The 23,185-nt window shown below is 36.3% G+C and overlaps 1 protein-coding gene across 3 annotated transcripts in view; it reads left to right on the forward strand.

Annotated features, from left to right (window-relative positions):
- The window catches only part of ENPP3 (ectonucleotide pyrophosphatase/phosphodiesterase 3), a 110,997-nt gene that overhangs the window by 53,327 nt on the left and 34,485 nt on the right, over positions 1–23,185 (forward strand). For all 3 annotated transcript variants that reach the window (XM_072643344.1, XM_072643346.1, XM_072643345.1), the window contains 6 exons: positions 102–210; positions 5,485–5,613; positions 6,207–6,238; positions 10,444–10,571; positions 17,757–17,823; positions 20,623–20,710. In XM_072643344.1, coding sequence (XP_072499445.1) covers positions 102–210; positions 5,485–5,613; positions 6,207–6,238; positions 10,444–10,571; positions 17,757–17,823; positions 20,623–20,710 — 553 coding nt within the window. The remainder of the gene's footprint in view (positions 1–101; positions 211–5,484; positions 5,614–6,206; positions 6,239–10,443; positions 10,572–17,756; positions 17,824–20,622; positions 20,711–23,185) is intronic.

Below are 23,185 nucleotides of genomic sequence, written 5' to 3' on the forward strand. Positions count from 1 at the left end.
GGCCAGTAATGTATTTATTGCCTACTCTGAACTAGTGATTATTTGTTTATACAAGACATAATTTGTAGAAAAAAAATGCTAACTTTGTCTCTGTTGTGCAGGTCATTAAGGCCTTAGAGCAAGTCGATAAAGCTTTTGGAATGTTAATGGATGGACTAAAACAAAGGAACCTACACAACTGTGTCAATATCATTCTCCTGGCTGATCATGGTAAGCTTTCTTGCATTAGTTTATTCATTTAGTGTTTACTTTTGCAGCTCTTTACTTATTATTTGTTCATCCAGCATACAAAGTAACAATAGCTGCAAAGAGTTCACTCTTATAATAACCTTAGAATAAGAGTCTGCCAAATAGATCAACATACATTTGTTTGGGAGGTGCCAAAATTTGTGCTTGGTAACATAAATTCAGCAGTGTTATCCAATGGATAGAGAACTAGAGAAACAATTAATATGATTAGATTTGATACTTGAACTAAGTTTTTTTCTAATTCTAAATTGTCAGCAGTACTAATAATAGCTTACTTTTATATTGCGCTTTATTGATATTCTTCTAATTCTCATTATAAACAAGGAACTTAGGCATGCTTTCCCATTTTTTTTTTCAAATGTGTGAATGAATGAAAAAACACTTATAAAGTCCTTTCTATGTGTGAAATATTATGGTAAGCAATACACATACAGGTAGAAAAGAGAAATAACCCCTGTTCTCAAGGAGCTCACATTTTAATGGGGGAAGATAACATTTATAATTTTTATCTGCATTAGATGGACAGGTCCCATCCATGGGTTTTAGGGTGTAGTAGCAAAGTAGGGTTAGCAGAAGGAGGAGGCATAGGAATGTGATGTGGTGTGGTGTGGTGGTTCTGCTGTTCTCAAGTTCCTTAGGTTCACTTGCCCATAGGTAGCAGGTAGTTGGAAGTTGGTATTGGTGGTAGTAAGAATGATGGACCCCTTCTTCCCAGCTATGATGGCAGGAGGAAGGCTGGAAGCAGATTAGTGATGATAGTGGTGTTTGGAGTAGGAGAGACTTTAATTCTCAAGGTTCTTGGGCTCAGGGTTCTGGATTATCTCCATTGTCGACTGAAGAGAGGTGGTGTCAATAGTTTGGCTTGCCTGTCTCATTTTGCTTCTTGTCTCTTTATTATGCTACCTTGCTGAGGTTCATAGAGGTTCAAATACTTGCCCAAGGTCGATGGGTAGTCTGTGTCAATGTGTCAGAGTCAAGGGAGATAATGTTGTACAGTGGAAAGAAAGTTGGCTTCGGAGCCATAGGACTGGAATTCAAATCCTGGTTCTAATACTTGTTTTTCTTTTGATTTAATAGTATTTTATTTTCCCAATTATATGCAGTTTTCAATTTTCACTTTCATAAGATTTTTGAGTTCCAAATTTTTTTCCTCCTTACCCCTTCCCCAAGATGGCGAGCAATCTGATGTACTATCACATTAAACACATTTTCACATTAGTCATGTTGTGAAAGAAGAATCAGAACAAAAAGGAAAAACCATGAGGAAGAAAAAAAGAGAGAAAATAGTATATTTTGAACTGCTTTCAAACTCCAGAGTTCTTTATCTGGATATGGATAGCATTTTTCCATCATTAATCCTTTGGAATTATTTTAGATCATTGTAATACCACTACTTGTATGACTTTCTTATGTTATTTGGTTATTTCAGTTGTGTCTGACACTTTGTGACCCCATTTGGAGATTTTCTTGACAGAGATACTGGAGTGATTTGCCATTTCATTCTCCAGCTTATTTTACAGATGAGGAAATGAGGCAAACAGGGTTAAAGTGACTTGTCCAGCAACACACAACTAGAAAGTGTCTGAGGCCAGATTTGAACTCATGAAGAGAAGTCTTCATAATTCCAAATCACCGTGCCACTTAGCTGCCCCTATATGACCTTAAACAAGTAGATTAACCATTTTAGACTTTGTTTTCCTCAACTTTAAGTTGAAGCATTTGGACTATATGACCTGTTTGGGCCCTTCCTGCTTTACATTAACGATATACTAACTCCCAATATGACAATATTTTCAGTGCATCTTAGTCTCTTTCATCTAGTTCATCCCTCATTTTTTTATAGATGAGGAAACTGTGACCTAGAGAAATGATTTGCCCAGGATCACACAGGTTATAGAATCAGGGTTTAAACTCAGATCCTCTAATTCTCAGTCCCAGGTTCTTTTCACTTAATGGCATTGCTTCAGCACAGCATCGAGGACAGTGTTTGGTAAATGCGAACTACTCAATTTTGATAAGATACACATTTCTATTAAAAATGGACCTTTTCTTCACACACAGACATATGTTTTTGCCATGTCATAATTCCTGTTATTATTTTGCTTTACATGAAAGGAAAGGGCTTAATTGTGGCTACAATGCCCTTCTGATCTATGAAGTACAGTAATCCCGTACTAAATTGTGAGTTTTTCTGTGTGGAAGTTTAGGGCTCATTCCTATTAACTTTCGTAACAATGGAACAGAACTATATTTGGTACTTTTTTACATTTTCTCATTCAGAATGCATTAGTATTCATTTAGTGAAATTTGTAGAACCTTTTTCATGCTGGAGGGTTACAGGTTACGAAACTGAAGAAGAATTTGGCATCCTCAGAGACATTCTAAAAAGGTCTCATGTAAACCTTTTATTCTTAAAATTAGGCACAGATAATGAAACAGGTTGATGTATTAAGAATCAAGGTAAAGAAAAATATTCTTGAAATGAAGATTAAAATTTTAGTTTGACTTCTAGCAAGTTTTCTCTTTCCTTGAAATATTCGAATTATCTCTTTATCTTGCTTGAGTAAACTATGATCTGTTCATCTTCTGTTTCTTCTTCTTGTCATTATAAAATATCTAACTCTTCCTTCATCTTTTTCTCCTATTCCCTACTTCCTGTGACACACATACCTTCTGCTTCTGAGAACTATAGGCTGTTAGAGGTCTTTCTCAGACCTTACTAATTCAATGATTTTTTAAAAAATCTTTATATTCCATTCCATCCAATAATATGTTGTTATCTTCTCCAATCCATTCTATTCCTCTCTATACCTTTTCCAATATTTTTTTAACCATTCTGTTTGCTAATATGCTTACTTCTGTGTGTATATTTTACCTTTCTGAATGCTTGTATATAAGCTTCCCATTAGCTGGAGATTTCATACATACAGACGCACACACACATACACACATACATTAGCAGTGATAGTCCCTTTTCTGGTGTTTGATCAGAAATTAAATAATTTGGATTCATATGATGACACCCTTTGCTGGAAAGTGGGCCCAGCTGATATATGTTTTGCAAATCTATCCAGAGATCAGATAGGTAATTTCTTCCATGTTTCTCTAATATGTTCCTAATATGATTTTATATAGCTAGGTCAAGTACTATTCAGAACCTATCTTGGAATAGGGTATGAGGTGTTAGTCTAAATTTAGTTTCTTCTATGCTGTAACACCAATATGATATCCATAGCAGCCATTATGGATATGCATGCATATTTCCAGGGTAAATTCACAAAATATAAGCTCTCTTCCTCAAAGACAAAACCAAAATATTTATTCAGATACTCAACATAGTATCAAAGAAATCTATACCCATTATCAGCGTAGGTAGCACAACCAAGCCCAAGCCTTCCCTCTGTCAGGCCTCCCCACAAACAAGCTCTCTTAGGCAAAATCATTCCCTCTCTCACTCACACTAGCTGCTCTGCTCTGCTCTGCCTGCTCTCTCCCAGCTCTGCCTCACTCTCTCTCAGCTCTGCTTCTTTTTCTCTTCCTGCAGCATCCTTCTTACTCTACCCTTTTGGCAAGCTTCTCCCATCATTAGCTCCATGTGTCTCAGGTTGTGGGCTGAACCAAAGCTCAAAGCAGGTCACATGGTACTGTTAAGGGGCAGGGAAGATCTTCAAATTCCTCTAATATTACATATGCTAATGTTCAATTTTCCCAGAAGTTTTTATAAAACAGTAAGTCCTTATCCCAGTAGCTGGGATCTTTATATTTATCAAACACTTTGCTACTGGGTTCATTTGCTTCTGTATGTTGTATATCCAATTTGTTACATCGAATAACCTCTCTATTTTTACATATATACCAATTTTTTTTGAGAATTGCTATTTTCTAGCATAATTTACAATCTTGTACTGCTAAGCCTCCTTCATTTCCACTTGTTTCATGATTTCTTCTGAGATTCTTATTTTTCCCCCCATATGAATTTTGTTATTATTTGTTATACTTCTATAAAATAATTGATTGGTATGGTATCAAATAAGTAAATTAATTAGTATTGTCATTTTTATTATATTGACTAATCTTTCCCATGAGTCATTGCTATTTCACTATTTAGGTTTATCTTAATTTCTGTAACGTGTTTTGTATTTATGTAGTTCTTGTGTATCTCTTGGTTGGTAGACTCAAGTTACTTTAAGTGGAATTTCTTTTTCTCTCTCTTCCTGATGGTTTTTATTGTTACCATATAGAAACATTGATGACTTGTATGGATTTGTACTATACAGTTTTGCTGTTTATTGTTTCAATTCATTTTTTAGTTTTAGATTCTCTAGGTTTCTTTAAATACATCATCATATCATCTGTAAAATTAATAATTTTGTTTCTTTTTTACCTATATATATTTCCTTAGTTTCTTTTTCTATTCTTATTGATATATCCAGAATTTCTAGTATTTGAAATATAGGTGGTAATAAATGACATCCTGGTTTTACCCTTAGTTTCATTGGAAAGGATTTTGGTTATCCCCGTTACATAAATTGTTAATTCTTAGTTTTAGATATATACTAGTTGTCGTGATAAACAGGCATCTTCTCAAAACTGAGCACTTAGTATTTGCCAGGTACTGTCCTAGATTCTTGGGATAAAAGAACAATGCAAAACAGTCTCTGCCCTCAAGGAACCTACACACACACACACACACACACACACACACACACACACACACACACACGCATGCTTGTGTGAACACATTTATTTTCTCTTCCTCTTTCCCATTGGAAAAAAGGAAGCCTTTCAAAATTGTTTGTTTTTATATGTTGCTGTTATATAAATTGTTCTGGTTTTGCTCCCTTCATTCAGCATCAGTTCTTTGAAACCAGACCTTTCATTATTCCTTATAGTGCTGATTCTCAAAGGATAAACTCCTCTTTTATTTCCAGTTCTTTGCCACTAAAATAGAGTTGTGATAGATATTTTTGTATATATGAATCCTTTTTCTTTGATTTCTCTGGAGTATGACATGTCAAAAGGTATGTATACTTTAGTGACTTTTGGGGAATATTACTCTAAAGTACTTTACAGAATGGGTGAACTGGTTAATAAAGATGCTTACATTTTCTTAGGGGAAAATTATATATACATGGATAAGTAATTGTAACATACATGCATGATAATTACAGACATGATTAATATTTGTTAAATTTAATAAGAACTTGGCTAAATTCTATGAATTTTTTTTTTCAGGAATGGAACAGACATATTGTGATAAGTTGGAATATATGACTGATTACTTTTCACAAATAAACTTTTACATGTATGAAGGGCCAGCCCCTCGCATCCGGTCTCGCAATATCCCAACAGACTATTTTACTTGTAAGTATGGACCAATTTCTGTAAATGACCCATGGGAGCTAAGAGGCATAGAGAATCAGAATAAAATTTTTGGAGAGTAACTGAGAGATTATCTGTCTCATCTCCTACACATTTCAGGAAATGTCAGTTTCTTGAAGGCAGGAATTATTTTGTTTTTAACTTTGTCTACTCTGTATTTAGCACAGTTCCCAGCACAGAGTAGAAGCTCATTCCTTCCTTTATTTTACCCTATCTTTCAACTCTGCTAGAAGTAAAACTAAAGTATGTGCTTGTTAAATTGGAAGAAATGGAACTTTGAAGGAGGGTCATGCAAAGTCAAATGAGAATCTCCTATTTTTATGAACTTTGAAAGGAAGAAATTCCATAACCTCACATTAGATCCTGTTGTTAAATAAAAATTTACCCTACTCCATGCCAAGACCCTTAAAGAGTTTCTGAATTAAAGATCAACTAAAGAATTAACCCCAACTTTTGAGTTCATTTTTACCAAGCATAATCTCATCCATGAATATGACTGAATTCCCTATGTGAATATTTCTTATTTTTAACAGTTAGATATTAAAATAATTCATTTTTTTCTCCTCTTGAAACAGTTGACTCTCAAGGAATTGTTGGAAACCTCAGTGTAAGTGTTAATTATTTTCTTTGAGTTCATTCTTTTTTTGTTTTGTTTTTAGTCGGTGCCTAGAACCTGAATTGCTGGCAGCTTACTCTCTATATGTTTTTAAGTCAGAACCTCTCACCATTTCCTTCATTTTCCTTACCAATACTCTTCTGTGCACATTTGAGACTTTATAACCTGACAGCTTTCATCCCAGAGAGTATTCATTTTGGTAGTAAGAAAATAGGAAGAAAATGTTTTCTGCAAAGGTGGACTTTACCACCATTGGTGACTTCTACTTGGTTACTGAGGTGTCCAGTTTGTGCCCTTCAAGAAAGTATCTATAGTATATTGATCCTCAATAATTTTTACTTCTTAAGTTCTTCAAAGTAAAAACAAAAAAGCCAAAATCACCTATTTCAGGCTATTTTCAACAGAAACAGAACATCAAAGATCCTTATAGATCCCTGTACAATTCAGAAAAATCACTTCATGCCATTTGTTGACTCAATTATTATACCATGATTTAAAACTGTAATGAAAAAGTATAGTAGGGATAGTATTTTAAAAATATTTTTAAAAATTTTACTGCCAATTTGATAAAACATTAGCCTTTATGCAAGAGTTTATTGAGGGCTGGAAATCATTCACTTTTCATACAAATGATCTAAAATTCTTAATAGATGTTGAGTATGAAATATTGGTAAGTAATTGCAGTCCTTACTCGTAAACTAGTAAACTAAAGTTTACTTTAGGCTCCATTTCCTTGATTGGATTGCTTTGACATGGTTGTGGAGCAGAAAGAAGCTGCCCAAGCTTGTCAGATCCTCCCAGTCCTGGAGTGGGACTTTTCAAAATATGTAAGGATGTCTAGATGCTACAGTCAAGGTCTAAGGCTGGCTTCAGAAATTCTAGAAGATGTGGGCCTTCCCTTTACCCCAACCCAGCACACACACATACACACACACACACAACAATATTCCCACACTAGATATGCAGCTTTCTGGGACTCAGAGCTTCAAATGGGGGCAGTTAGATGGTATACTTGATAGAGGGCTTAGAGTTAGGAAGACCAGAGTTTAAATTCAGTCTCAGATATATCCTAGATGTGTGATTCTGGGCATGTCACTTAACCTCTTTGCTTCAGTTTCCTCATCTATATGATGAGCTGAAGAAGGAAATGGCAAAACACTTCAGTATCTCTGCCTCAGTTTCTTCAACTATAAAATGGGGATAATAGTAACACTTACCTTCCAGGTTGTTGTGAGGATTAAATGAGATAATAATTGTTAACTACTTAGTACGGTGCCTGGCATATGGTAAAACCTTATACATTTATACATTTCAGCTGTTATTATACCAGTAGTAGTAGCAGCAGCAGCAGCAGGGAAATTTGGAAATTAGGAAATTAGTTTAGGAAATTAGGAAATTAGTTTAGGAAATTAGGTGGCACAGTGGATAGAGTGCCACTCCTGGAGTTAGGGAGACCTGAGTTCAAATTTGTCTTTAGATACCTAACTAGCTGTGTGACTTAACCCTGTTTACTTCAGTTTTCTTCATCTATAAAATGAGCTGGAGAAGAAAATGGCAAACTGCTCCAGTATTTTTGCTAAGAAAACCCCAAATGGGATCATGATGAGTTTTACATAACTGAAATAATAACAACAAGAACAACAGATAGTGGTAGTAGTGGTAGTAGTGGTAGTAGTGGTAGTGGTAGTAGTAGTAGTAGTAGTAGTAGTAGTAGTAGTAGTAGTAGTAGTAGTAGTAGCTCTAGATAGGTGGTACAGTGGGGAGAGCTCTGGTTTTGGACTCAGGAAGATCTGAGTTCAAATGTGGCTTCAGATACTTGCTGAGGTGTGTGACCCTGGACAAATTATTTAACTACTATTCGCCTCATTTTCTTCATTTGTAAATTGGGATGATAACAATAACAATCTTCCAATGCTGTTGTGAGAATAAAATGAATAGTAATTGTAAAGTACTGTGCAAACCTTAAGGTGCTGTATGAATGCTCATTATTATCGTTAAAATCGACATTCATTGCTAGAATAGATGTAGAGGATTCAGCTCTATGATAAATCTAGTAGGGTCTCTGAAAGACTATAGTAGATCTGGGCTTTCCTTAACTGCCCTAATTAAACACAACTCTGCCTTTAGCCTCATGGCTTCTTGGAACAGTTGTGGCTCGTGCTGCAAGAATTTCCGTTTTCCTAGCTCTGATACCTTTGGTCTAGCCTTAGACCGTCTCTGTGGGCTTAAAGGCACTACTGTAAACCAGAAGCAATTTCTCTCCATTTCCTTTTCTTTTTAGACCTTTGTAGTGAATGGGAAGCTTTTGTCTATAAATGAATATATGAGTGTGCGTTTTTCCATGCATTTATATACATACACAATTTTGATACCTATCAACTTTTCTTAATAACAAGGTAGGGTTGAAGTAAAGAATGGGTGAGGAATTTCATTAAAAAGGAAATCAAATGTAAGCTATCATTTAACAAAAACAAATTGAGTCTATTCTTTTTGTCCACACCATGCCTGGCTTTATGTGTGACGTTCCCGTTCCCTCCTTCTCCTACTTCTGTAATGCAAGGAGCTTTGGGCTTCGATGTTCCATAAGGATGCCATTGGGGGTAGAGAGGGAAGAGGGCACTTCAGAAAACAAGAAGCATATATTACGTGCCTGCTGTGTGCAGGGGGACACATTTAGAAGTGCCACTTCTGAAAGAGGAAGGGGGTGTTCTGGGCAGGAGCTGGCCAGGAGTCACAACTCTCTTTAGAAGAGGGGAAGGGGGAAGGGACCAAGGAGGGCAATGATCTTAACTACATCTGAATTATTACTCCTTCTAAACTTGATTACCATCCTTAATACAATTCCCAGACAACACCCTGCCCAAGCTCCACTTAATGGCTAGTTTAGAGTGATTATCAGTGGTAACATTTTCTGTTTCCCTTCCGGATTGATTTAGTTATTTCTTTGTTGTTGTTGTTGTTCATTAAAAGGACCATTCCCTGACTACTTCTTAAAGAGGCCTTTTCACTCAATGGTCTTTACCTCCCTCGAAGTGAGTACCTGAAAAGGCCAGCCTAACACTGCATCCTGGGTCACCTCCAGTCATCTTGATGGGTCATGGGACCCATATGGCTCAGGAGGAGAAAGTGAGGCTGGTGACCTGCACAGCCCTCCCTCACTCAAAACAAAGTCAAATGCAAGTCATGTCGTTATTTCTCTGATGGCATGGTCTTTGAAAATGAAGGACAAACACAACAACAACAATACTAGATGTAAAGGACTTGAACTTAATAGGTTGTCAGATGCAAAAACTTTTTTTCTAACACCTTAGAAAAACCAAAAATAATCTGTCAAAATGTTAAAAAACATTGAATAATAGTAGCTCACTTATCTATCTCTGTATCTTATATTTAGAAACCTATTTTCTCAAACATTCAATAAAAGGGAAGTTACATTTTACTAGACAATAAATGTTTACTAAGAAATTGTATACACAGATATATAGATATATTAATTGATATTTGCCCCTGGAGGGCAGGGACTGTTTTGTTTGTTTTTTTTTATCTTTGGATTCCAAGAGTCTCTTGTAGTGCCCGTCACATGGTAGTACCTTAGTACGTACATGTGGAATTGTAAAATGACCCATATTATCTTGTCTGATTTTCACAATAGGCATATGCTGTGTAACTTGAGAATGACTTGTCTCCTTGTATTTTGTTACATGAGACTACATTATCTTAATTCACAGAAGAATAAGAACATATTTGCAGGGAACAAGAAATGTCTGTGTACTGTGAGTTTCAAGAGGAAATGTAACATCTATGTATCATCCACTAAACAAACATAAACAAACATGGACATTTCATTGGTGCTCTTTTCCTTTCATGGACATTTCCCTTCTCTTTCTCTGACTGTCCTCTGCCCTAAACAAAAATATGATGAAAACTTCCCCCTGCTCTCATGTTGCAAAATAAATATCGATAAGCAAAGTAAATTAACATTGTTGGTCAGGTTCAGAATATCTGTCCCTTTCCGCTCCTCTAGTCCACCATTTTCCTGCTAAGTGAGGAGATATATGGTTCATCAAAAGTGTTCTGGAGTCCTAGTTGTTCAATGCACTGGTCATAGTTTTTAGACTTTTATAGTTGTTTTCATTTATAATATTGTAGTCATTGTGTAAATTGTTTTCATGAGGAAATCTTTACCTGTTTTTTAGTGTCGTAAAGAAGACCAGCATTTTAAGCCCTATCTGACTCCTGACTTGCCCAAACGACTACATTATGCTAAAAATGTTAGAATTGACAAAGTTCACCTTCTTGTAGATCAGCAGTGGCTGGCAGTAAGGTTTGTATGGTCATTTACCTATTTCCTAAAATACTAATATCTCATGTTTTTCATCATTTATCCAAATTTTCATCTTACTGTTGTGCTCATAATTTGAGCTGGAATGAGTATCTTTGGAGCTGCATGAAACATGGTCCTATATTTTACTCTGCGCTTTCATATTGCACTAATGCTTATTGGGTTAGTGATACAGGTTTAGATCTGGTAGGAGCTCTAGAGATTATTTAATCCTCATTTTATAGATGAGGAACCTTGAGATTAAGTGATTTGTCAAAGGTCACACAGATGATTGGCAGAGCTAGCATTCTACTCCAGTTCCTCTGATTTCATATTTCTGTCCTTCTTACTTTGTTACAATCAAGTTTATTTTTTTTAGGGTACAGATGAAGGCATCCTGGTTGGTTTCTGTATAGTATTTGTATATATGTATAGGTGGGACATAACTTCAAGCCCACGGTTACCTCATCAGAGAGAGCATTAACCTTAGTCATGCTACATTTTTTTAAAGTTAACTTTTTTTAAATTTAAGCTGTATGTGAAAACTGAATATCAAATAAGATTTATTTTTCTCAAGATTTTTTCCATTCTTGTAAAGAAAGAAAAAAAGGAGATAGAAAACTTTGATAGTTATAGGGCAAATATCTTTATTTATTCTCTATCAGATATAAGTGGCAGCAAAAAATACGGAGAGAGCCACCTTTGTAGTCAGGAAAAACCTGGTCCCTTGACATCCTACCTGTCGGACTCTGGGAAAGTTGCTTAATATTTCAGAGCTGCTTTGACAGTGGAGTTCCCTAAGCCAATGAAAACACAAGCTCATTCATAATTTGAGGTGTGTTTATTTCTAAAGCATTGTAGCTGGCACATAGTAGTCACTTAATAAAGACTTCCTGACTTGACTTGTACACATCTGAAGACGGTTAGTGGGATTCATTTTCACACTGTTGAGGATGAGCTTGAGAATATAATGATAACAATATCTAATAGTATTTATACAGTGCCTTTACATGTGTTATGTTATTTGATGCTCACAACAACCTAGTGAGATAGCTGCTTTTATATTATCTATTATTATTATTTTAAAGGTACAGATACAGACTAAAAGGATTTGCAAACCACATTGCCATATGGTAGGTTCCTAAGGCAGCATTTGAATTTGAGTTTTCTTTATTCCAACTCTAGCATCCTGGGTATTATTCCATATGCTAAGAGATAATAGAAGGGCTAGACTTTTGTAAATTTTACTTGACTTTGATAAAGAAAATCTTTAATAAAGAAAAGAAAGGCAAAAAGGAAGAAAACATAAAATAGAAAGAATAAGGGACAGCAGAGTTTTGATACAGTCATAGAAATTCAAAAAGCCTTGGTTACTAGAACACCCCCAGAAACCTCTTCCTATTAGGCAGCTATGTCTTGATTATGGGTTAAAAAACTCTGGTCTTAAGATGCCACTGGAGTAGAAAACTTGAACTATCCCCAACATGACCACAAGGTGGCACTGTTCCTCCTTCAGGTAAAAGTTTGTCAGGTCGCTTTATAGATTGACAAAAGTACAAGAAAAGTTTTCTGTTTGGTTGAGGGAGCGGGTGGGCAGGAAAATGAACAGATTTTATTTCTGGTTTATGGTAACTATGTCTTCTGTAAGAGTGTAAATGACCTAATAACCAGAATCATATCTTGATCTATTAACTTTTAATATTGTGAATAAAACACATCAGGTTCCAAAACATTTGCTTTAAAAAAACAAAACAAAACAATTTGTGACAATAATTTAAAAAAGTAAAAAAAAAAAACCATTCAAATACAGAGGACAAAAATGGCAGTAAATTGAAGTATTTTACTATGTATCTGTGGATGTCCACTGAAATTAATGCTGGCAATGTGAGTGGCCAGGATGTGAGGATCTGGGAAGTATCTTAGATATGACAGGGGAAAGAAACATAGTATTTGCAAATATGAGAAATGGTTATGTTTGTTCTTCATTGCCAAAGAAGACCATGCCACCAGAGAAATGATGACATAACTTGCACTTGACTTTGTATTGAGTGAAGGAAGGCTGTGCAGGTCACCAGCCTCACTTCTCCTCCAGAGCCATCTGGATCCAGTGACCAGATATTCATCAGGATGACTGGAGATGACCCAGGATGAGAAATAGAATGAATATAAGAATAGCATATTTGAATTAGAGTACTGTCAGAAGTACCAAAGCCCAAAGTGAGCTAAAGATGGAATTGGATGCTAAGGACAACAGGCCTTTTTTTTTTAAGCTGTGATGGAAATAAATAAAATATCAGAGAAGAAAAGTTCACTGGGGAATATGGGATGATGGTTACAGATGGTAAAGAGAAAGAATAGCTGCTGAAACAGGTTTTGCTTCTACCAAGTAAGATAAGTTTCAAATTAAGTTGTATAGAACAATAATCGTTAAAAGAGAATTGTTACCCAAAGATAAATGAAGAAACGACAAGAAGACATTTGGATGTGCTTCCCAAGTTCATACCACTGAATCTGGACAAACTATTCCAGTGTATTCAAAGAACTGAGTTGTAATTGTTGCCATAACAAGACTATACTGACAGTTGTGTAGCAAAAGATTGACCAAAGAAGAGATTGGAAGCAGAGGGGCCAATTAAGAGATTATTGTATTACTGTTTTACGTAAGAGATGACTAGTCCTTGAATTAGGTTGGTGGTCATGTGAGTGGAAAGAATGGGATAGATGAAAGAGAGATGTTAACTGATTTTGTACGGGGTATGAAGGAAAGAGAAAAGTTAAAGCTGACTCTAAGGTTGCGAACCTGAATGAGTATAAATGTGCTGATACCTTAAAAAAGGGGAGGCTGCCTTGGTCAGAGAAAGAACTATATTCTGTGACAAGAATCACAATTATTCTTCTTAGGACAGGAGAAGGGTGTCCAACACCAGTGCTGTGGCAGCCCTCGATTTTCCACGCTAGGGTAAACCTGGTGGACTTTCCCAAGCTATGGCTCTGACTGGGTGACTAAAAGGATTGTGATGTCCTTTCTAGATCTTTCCCTGTTGGGAAGTTAGAGGAGGATCAGGTTTAGCATGAAAGAAAAAGGAGTTCTATTTTGGGCACACTAATAATAAATTGCAAGAGTCTGAGGAGTGAGTAGGTACTGAGGAAGTTAAGACAGTGAGGACAGATCTATACTTTCTAGAAATTTGTCAAGAAAAGATAGAAGATAAATAATGACAGCTTGAAGGAATGACAGTCAAGTGAAAGTTTTTTTTGTTTTAGGGTAGCCTAGGTATATTTGTGGGCAGTAGGGATGGAATTGGTAGGTAGGGCCAGAATGAAGATGAGAAGATTGAGGCAAGGTGGTGCTAAAGCCAGTTCAAATGAGCTCAGAGCTGATTGTTAAATTTTCAGTTTAAGCATTTGCACCTCAGAAATTGGCAAATGCTACAAATTGGGGCTTGATTATGCTGTTTTGTTGTTTGAGACTTAAGAAAGTGAAAGATGAAATGTTAGTAATACAAATTAAACTTAAAAGTGTGCTGTGCATCCATTTTCTTTTTCTGGAGAGGTAGTTGTTTTACCAGCACACCCCTGGATCAGGAATTAAATAGAATGGTTGACTTTGGTTAAGAGAAAGGTCATCTCTTTTTCAGTGACTGGAACTAAAGTGAAGAGGAAAGGTAGTGACGCAGGGGGTTTTGAGATGTAAATATGAGAGAGAAGAACTCCAGGATGGCCTAGATTTTTATCAGTAAAATAACAGATAATGTCAACTGAAAAGGACATTGAAATGATTACGTGAGTTTGAGCAAAGAAGAGTATGTCTGGAGCAGTAACCTTAGGAACACAGTAGAATGTCAGTTGGGGAAGAAACAAAGGTTGGCTGTGCTCGGATGATGGCCCAGATGAAATCAGGTTACACGAATTTATTGTGAGTTCAGTTTCCATTTGTGCCATTGAACTGCATGGTGGCATAGCTTCCTTCAGTAGTTTTCAGTAGCATGGGAGTAATAGGAACCAAACAGGTTGGATGATGGGGAAAGGTTTGGGTCAATGATTTTCAGGACTTCATTCAACAGCAGCAAGTCTAGGATCATTGTAGAAGTCACTGTGTAATTGAATATGTCAACTATCGGTTAAGAAGGGAGAACAATAAGGCTTGTGCTAGGCCAAAGGACTAGAAGAGCAGTGATAGATGGAGAGTGGAGGTTTTCAGGATAAAGAATAGTTTTAAAAAGGTTGAAGAATAGGGAAACATGAAAGGATGAAATGATCAGAACGGGAAATATCAGGGTTTAACATCATGCACATTGCACAGCTTACACTAATGGTAAGACCAGTTATAGTCAGCTCTGGAGGTGCCTTTTCCTATTTTCAGTAAGGTCAGTCTTTGACTTCACTGTCCTGTAGATAGTGGACAGAGTTAGTAGCTGAATCTCTGCAAATATTAATGGTACTCCAAAGAGCTGTGGAATAAAGGAATGTCTCCTTTGCTCTGTGCCTTCAACCTACTATATGGCTTTCAACTATTGGTTGCTTTTCCATACACCATGTAGCACAATGACATTCTGCTAGTTCCTTTGGGCTCCTGTAAAAACTAAGTTCCAACCCAATAAGGAAAAACTTGCTAATCATTAGAACTATACGAAAGTGGAAGAATGGGCTGACATTGGAGATGATGAATCTACCATTAATGGAGGTTTTCAGTCTGAGGTTAGATGACCACTTGTCAGCAATTCTGTAGGGGGATTCCTGGTCTGAGATGTGTTGAACTAGATGACCTGTCCGGTACTATCTGACTCTTAAGATTCTTTGATTCTGTGATCATTTTTCATCTTTTCTTTTGGAAATTTCAGTAACTACACTAGCAGATTCAGAAACAGAAACATAGAATCATTTTTGTGTACAGTCAGAATAGCTAAAGAAAAAATATAATCTCTGAAAATCAATGAAAAAAGGGGAAGACTTCTGTTTGTGCTTATGACTGAAGTTGTATAAACCTACAAAAGTGATTGCAAGTACTGTCTGAGAAATTCAAGAAATAGAATGTTATTTTGCAAATGAAAGGATACATGAAGCATTAGCTTAGTATAAATTTGCCAGATCACTTAGTTCAAAGGGCATTAATTATTTACCTTTTTACTGAGAGGCAAATTAGAGCTTTGATATAAATGTGCAAAGCAAAATTTACTTTTATCAGTTCCAAAGACTTGAAAATATAGGAGGTATAAGCAAAGAGGATCCGTTTTGAATCAGTTTACCCTTTTTATCTCTATATAAGTCAGTTATCTAGTGTGACTAATAGCAATAGAAATTGAATCTCAAGCAAAAACAAGTGGCAAACTTTTTGAAATGAGGAATGAGAGGGGAATAAATGTAAAAACCCCATTGCTTTCTACTTCAGGCTTCCTTTTTTCCCTTCTCTTTTTCTTTTTTCCTTTTCTATTTCAGTACAAAAGGGCAGAAGAATGGAATTTCTAGTTGGGATTGTGGTAATATCAGAGCAGGGAGAGAGGAAGAAGCTATTCAAGGTGTTTTTTTTTGTTTTTTGATTCTCTAAGTCTTGAGTATAAGTATCACTTCTCAGTATAAAATGGAGTTATTTGATAACATTTAGTTTCATTCCTTACTTTCATCTGAGCTTGTAATTTTATTTTATTTATTTTTATTAAATTATTTTATTTGTTTTCAGTCTTCTATAATCACTTCCATATATCTTATATTTTTTCCCCCCTCCCTTCCCACTCCCTCCCCTGATATGGCATACAATTGTATATTGGTTCTACACATACATTCCTATTAAATACATTTTCACCTTAGTCACGTTGCATAGAAGAATGAAAATAAATGGGAGAAATCATAAAATAAAACAAACCAAAACATAATACAAAAGAAAATGGTTTGCTTCATTCTGTGATCAAATTCCATAGTTCTTTCTCTGGATGTGGAAGGCATTTTGCCTCAAGAATCCATTGGGTATTTTTTAAGTCCTTGTATTGCAATGAAGTACTAAATGTACCAGAAAAATTCTTTGCACACTGTGGTCATTGCTGTGTACAAAGTTCTGCTGGTTCTGCTCCTTTCACTCAGCATCAGTTCATTTAAGTCTTTCCAGGCCTCTCTGAAGTCTTCCTGTTCATCATTTCTTACAGCCCAATAGTATTCCATTACATTCACATACCACAGTTTATTCATGCATTCCCTAGTTGATGAACATTCCCTTGATTTCCAGTTCTTGGCCACCACAAAGAGAGGTCCTATAAATATTTTTGTACATGTGGGACCCTTTCCCATTTTTATGATCTCTTGGGGATACAGTCCTAGAAGCGATATTTCTGGGTCAAAGGGTATGCACATTTTTGTAACCCTTTGGGCATAGTTCCAAATTGCTCTCCAGAATGGTTGGATCAGCTGAGCTTGTAATTTTAAGAAAAATAGTAGGAATGTTTTTGTAGTTTTGATCAGGGAAGAAAAGAATAATTCTCTAAGCAAATTCTGGGAGTTTGTTGCTAAAATGTTTAAAAGACAAAGATTAAATGTTAGCAAGTCATTTGTAATCAAGTAAACTTTATGGTTAAAAACCTGAGGTATAGTGTAAAGAAGACTGGATTTAGAGTCAGTGTCTGGATTTGAAAGCTGCCCCTGATATTTACTACTTTTATAAATAGCACTACTTTCATAAATGTTACTCCCTTGGGGAGTTTACTTCCCACAGGGAGATTGGATTAGATGACCTGTCAGGTCTGTGAGTATGAGTGTATGTGTGTGTGTGTATTTATAATCCTTTGAATTGTTTTGTAGTACCTATGGTTCTACTAACCTAGGTTTCAATCATTCTCCCCTAACCCATGCTTTGCAATGTTGTATTCATACTTGAAAATGTGGCATTTTAATCTACCTGTACAGAAAGCATAGTATGACTGGAATAAAAAAAAATTCTAATTCTATTTTAATGGAAAAAGAATTTCTTCTTTCTTTGTTCTCTTCTACCTATCTTCCTCAAACATCTTACCTATAATTATACACCGATTCTTTCAGAAGTTTTTTCTATGATAATTTATTTGTGCACAAAAAATGTATTTTATTGTTGGTATACACACTCATTCCTCACAATAACAAAACTTATTTACAGTTGTCAAATTTCAACATCATTATATTAATATCAGGGTGCTAAATCTTATTTTTACTATTATTGTTTTTCAGATATAGAAATTATCAAAATTGTGGAGGTGGTACCCATGGATATGACAATGAATTTAAAAGTATGGAGGTATGGTTTCTAAATTTTATATTATTTTTGATTATTTTGGTCCAATGTTTTTTACACTGGAGGGGAAGGGAAGGAAAGGTAAGGTATCTGAACCTATGATTTCATCTGTATAGGGGCCATTTCTTATGGAAATTTCATCTCTACTGACAATGTTGCAATTTGGCAGCTCATTCAATATACTCTCATATCATGGCCAGGGGCCCTGACAAGTAAAGGTACTTGCTTGTGGTCATAAAGCCAAGTATGTGTCAAAGGCAGAGTTAACCTAGATTTCCCAGATCTCAAGGTGTACTCTCTATCCATTCTGCTTGGCTGCCTCTCTTAATCTCGTTTGACTTCAAGAATATACATATTTACCCAGATAGAAAGGTGCCTAAATGGAATAATGGCAGCACATTAGCTCAGTCTCCTTACTGTGAAAAAAAGTATATACTTCTTCAGTTCCTCAAAAGACTTGTGACTTTATCACTGTAGATGCAGATGGCACCCTCTACACATCCTCCATACATGTATTCATTAGTAGATGGTTTGCCAAAAAATTCCTCATCTGTGGCCAACTTTCTGTTGATGAGCCTCTCCCAACTTAGTCTAGTCCTTGGATGACAAATAAATAATTCATCATTAGGCCTGTAAACATAGTATATCTCCTTCATAACTATGGGATGAAGTTATGTTATGCAGTTAATTCTTTTTTAAACCAAGTACAAGATTTTACCTTTATTCTCGTTAATCTTATTAGATTTGATTCATTTGTCCAGATGGTTAAAATATTTATTGATTTCGATTTCATTGTCCAACATCTTAGCCGATCCTCTCAGCTTTGGGTCATTTGTAAATTTTTTAACATTGGAGTCTGTGCTTTTATCCACGTTATTGATGAAGATGTTGAAGGAAATGCTATCAAGTACAAAAAACCTGTGATACTTCATTAATGACTTCCCTCTAGGTTGATATTGATTAATTACCATAATTACTAGTTGATAAGTACTTTAACAACCACTAATTGTTTGATTAGTAGTCTGGGCAACTAGCTTAACCTCCTTCAGTCTCAGTTTCCTCATCTGTAAAATGGGCATAATAATAGCCCCATAAATAACTCACCTCATAGAGTTGTTGAGAAGATGCAAAGAGATGACACATGGCAAAACTTTACAAACCTTAAAGCACTATATTAATGCTATTATTGTTGCTATTACCAGGTTTAGAGTTTGGTTATTCATTTAGTTCCAACTGTACTAATCAATTAGTACTCATCATCTTTCTGCCTGTTTCACAAGAATATCTGAGAGACTATGTAACATACTCTATTGCAATATATCATGATTTTGGAATAATGAAATATATCATGAACCATACATTCCAATGAAAATATGTCTAGAGCAGTCCTTGACCAACAGTCTAATAATCTTGTCAAAAAAAGAGGAAAAAGGTTAGTCTAGCATGTCTTATTCTTAATGAAATCATACTGTCTCCCACTGATCACTACTTCCCTTTCTAACCATTTAGAAACCATTACTTCACAAATGCACAACAGAATTTTGAGAAGAATGAAGTCAAATTCACCAAAGTCTGAAAAAGTCATGTTCTTCCTCATTTTAAAAATCAGTACATTTGCCTGATTTTAGTCATACAGCACTATCTTGTTTTCTATGATTTTTAAAAGATTATTTCTTGCTCAACCATCCTATTCTTGCAGGTTTCTAGTGTGTAGGTTTCATTCAGGTCTGGTGACATGAATTTATTTTGGGCCAATAAATGAACTTGTACCCTTTTCTCATTATCTTGGGTTTCAGTTTCCTGTTGACTACTTTTGTTTTATCCTTGAAGGTTTGAGAGGCATAGTGTGGCAAAATGGATAGAGAACCGGTCTCAAAGCCTGGTGGATTTGGCTTTAAGTCCTGCCTCTGAATCATACTGGCTGTATAATTTAGGGCAAGTCTCCTAATCTCTTGGTGCTCTAGGCAACCTCTTAAGACTATATATTTCAGAGAATGTGCCAACCTGCATTGATGGAAGGTGTTTCCTCATCTGGGACTTCACTATGCCAATTAAATCACAGATCCAATTCCTACCCTTATTCTTTACAGTTTGAAGACTTTTTCCTTTGGTAGAAGAAGTAAGCAAAATTAGATTTTTCTTTTGCCCATTATGATCCAATCTATTCCAAGTCTTACTCCTATACCTTTCTTCCTTTTCTTTGACCTCTCCTACGTAGCTAAAAGATATTTTTTAGTCATTGTTCTTGGCAGTAATGGTGAGCCCTGATTATGGGATTGATCTTTGTACATGTATAATATGCTTTAGTATTCATCCTTAGTTATTCAGGGTCTGCTTCTTCTGGGATACCATTGGTAGAGCTGTGCCTCTGATGGCTACAGACAATTGTTTATATTCTTATTGCTTATTCATATCAAGACTAGTGGAAAAATCAATAGAACAAGAAGTAAATATTCTAGAAACAAAAGGGAACCTCTGAAAGTTACTAAGCAGAGGAGTTAGGTGGTCAAACTGATGCTTTAGGAAACTTGTATATGATTGGGATCAATGCAGATCTGCAAACTAATGTGCTTTTGGAAAGCTTCTTCAAGGCTACTCGAAAGTAGGATTTTTTCATTCAAGAAAATCCTTATATAGGACCTTAGAGGCAAATGTGAAAGGGAGCAATGAAGAAAATAACTTTAAAAGAATTTAGCTTTTCTTTTTGTACTTTGAGGATGGAGTCTCATTATACACTTTAGTTTTTGTGTTTTCTGTCTGATTACCAATCTTTACTTATAGATTTTTTTACTGTCATTCTAGGCTATCTTTTTGGCACATGGACCAGGGTTTAATGAAAAGATTGAAGTGGAACCTTTTGAAAATATTGAGATCTACAACCTAATGTGTGGTATGTAGCCAAAGGTGGTGTGAGTGATCCAAGGCTGAAGTCTGACTGGAGGTAATCTGTGATGTGATAAGGGGACTAAGGATTCAAGAGAGGAGAACAGTGTGGAGGTGAATTGGTTCAACAAGGAAACTAGATGGAGAGAAGAGAAGAGAAGGGCTATTGCAGGGGAGGTGGCCTGGGTGAGAACTGAGAGATCCAAAGATTGGAGGTCATGGTTTGGATGGGGAGTAGGGTTACTTAAGGAAAGGCAAAAGGAGAGGTGCAAGGCAATTGATTATGGTCAGGTAAGGAGATTTCAGAATTCTTAAACGTGAAGGTGATACATTTGTGGGTGATAGCAACATCAAGGGTATGACCATTTTTGCATGTGGCTGAGGTGGGGTACAGTCGTTCATGGTAGGTGAGTAAGTTGAGGAAGTAAGTGATTAGAGTGACGTAGAATCAAAATGTATGTTGCAGTTCCCTAGTATGAAGGCAAGAATTGGGGAGGAGAGGAAAAACTGTGAGCTCTTAGATATTAGAAAGATAAAAGTGGTGAAAAACAGAGGCAATTTCTAATCTTTACCTGGAAAATTAAAAGAGATAGACAGATAGATGGATAGATACATATCTCTGTATCTAATCCAGTAAGCATTTAAGTGCCTATAATCAGGACATTGTGCTCGGCTCTAGGAATACCGAGAACACAAATGTTCAGCCCTCAAGGGCCTTGTATTCTACTAGGAGCAGATATAAACAAATAAGAGTACAGATAATAATTTGAGGATGAGAGAGAATGCTAATAGCAAAAGGATCAGGAAAAGTTTTCTGTAGGAATAGTCTGAGCTATAAAGGAAGACTGGGGTTCTTAGAAGTGAGGAGGAAATGTATTCTGGGCATGTCGCATGAGAGTATATGCAAAGGCATGAGAGTGAGAGATGGAGTATGGGATTCAGAAAACAGTAAGTTAAGACTGCTAGATTGGAATATATTGCATGAAGGGGAGAATTGTGCAACAAGCCTGGAAAATTAGGCTGTAACATGGTTGTAAAGGCCTAGTCCTTCTCTCGTCCCCTAATTTCCCTCCAGAAACATTAGGGAATAATTGACAGTTCTTGACTTTTAGAGTTAAATGGCCATGTGCTTTGAGAAGATTCTTTCTGAAGGATGGATAGGAGACAGGAGAGTCTGACAGCCTAGAGTCCAATTATGAAGTGTTTCAATTGTCTAAGCTAGAGTTGATGTGAGGCTAAATCAGGCTAGTAGGGGCAGCTAGGTGGTGCAATGGATAGATCACCTGTACAGGAGTCAGCAGGACCTGAGTTCAAATCTCACCTCAGGCACTTGACACTCACAAGCTGTGAGACCTTGAGCAAGTCACTTAACCCCAATTGCCTCATCCTGGGTTATCTCCAATCATCCTGATGACTATCTGGTCACTGGTTTCAGATGGTTCTGGAGGAGAAGTGAGGCTGGTGACCTGTACAGCCCTTCCTCACTCAAAACAAAGTCAAGTACAAGTCATGTCATCATTTCTCTGATGGCATGGTCTTCTTCGGCAATGAAGGACGAACACACACACACACACACACACACACACACACAACTAGGCTGGTGATACTATGAATAGAAAGTAGAGATTATAGGTGGCAGATATTATGGAGTTAGGATCAACAAGAATTGGCAACTGATTGGATATATGGGATGAGGGAGAAGGAAGATGGGAGGATGTTTCTGAGGTGGTAAATGTGGGTGATTTGTAGGATGATGGTACCCTCAAAATAAATAGGGAATTTTGGAAGAGGATTACATTTGGGAAGGTAAGTAAGAAGTTATGCTTTGGACACCCAGTTGAAGATGTCCAATGGGCAGTTGGTAATATAGCAGTGTGGCTCAGGAGAGAGACTAGAGCTAGGAGTCATCTGCATAGATCTCATGTAAGATGATCAGATCGCCTAGAGTGAAGTATTAAGAGAGGAAAAAGCGACCCAGAGAAGAGTCTTAGGGAATATCCATAGGATTCATTGTATAAGCAGATTCAAAGCTTCTAAAATAGTGAGGGGAAAAATGATATTTGGACAGATATTTCCAGTTATCGGAAATCAAAATAAAAAGGCCTTAAAAGAATAGGGCTTCATTGCCCAGACCTTTGCTCAAAAGCCATTCTAAATCACTTATGTAGTCAGGGTAAGGAGCAACATGACTTAGCAAATAAAGGGTTGAGCCTAAACTCCAGAATGTCTGGGCGTGGGTCCTTCCACTGACTTGTACTTGGCTGTATTACCAAGGGCAAATCATTTAACCTTTGGGTGACCCAGGAAACTTTAAGAATTTAAGTCACAGAGGAGTTGCAATTTGCCTGAGTAGAAGAAATTGTCGTATCAAGAGTTTCTCCATACCCATGAAGTTACAGGTTGGAATTTTTACAAATTAAAAATAAAAATAAAATACCAGTCACGTAATGAGTCTAGAATTATTTATCCTTATATGCAGTGA

Source organism: Notamacropus eugenii, chromosome 2 (genome assembly GCF_028372415.1).
Source record: "Notamacropus eugenii isolate mMacEug1 chromosome 2, mMacEug1.pri_v2, whole genome shotgun sequence".
Lineage (NCBI taxonomy): Eukaryota > Metazoa > Chordata > Mammalia > Diprotodontia > Macropodidae > Notamacropus > Notamacropus eugenii.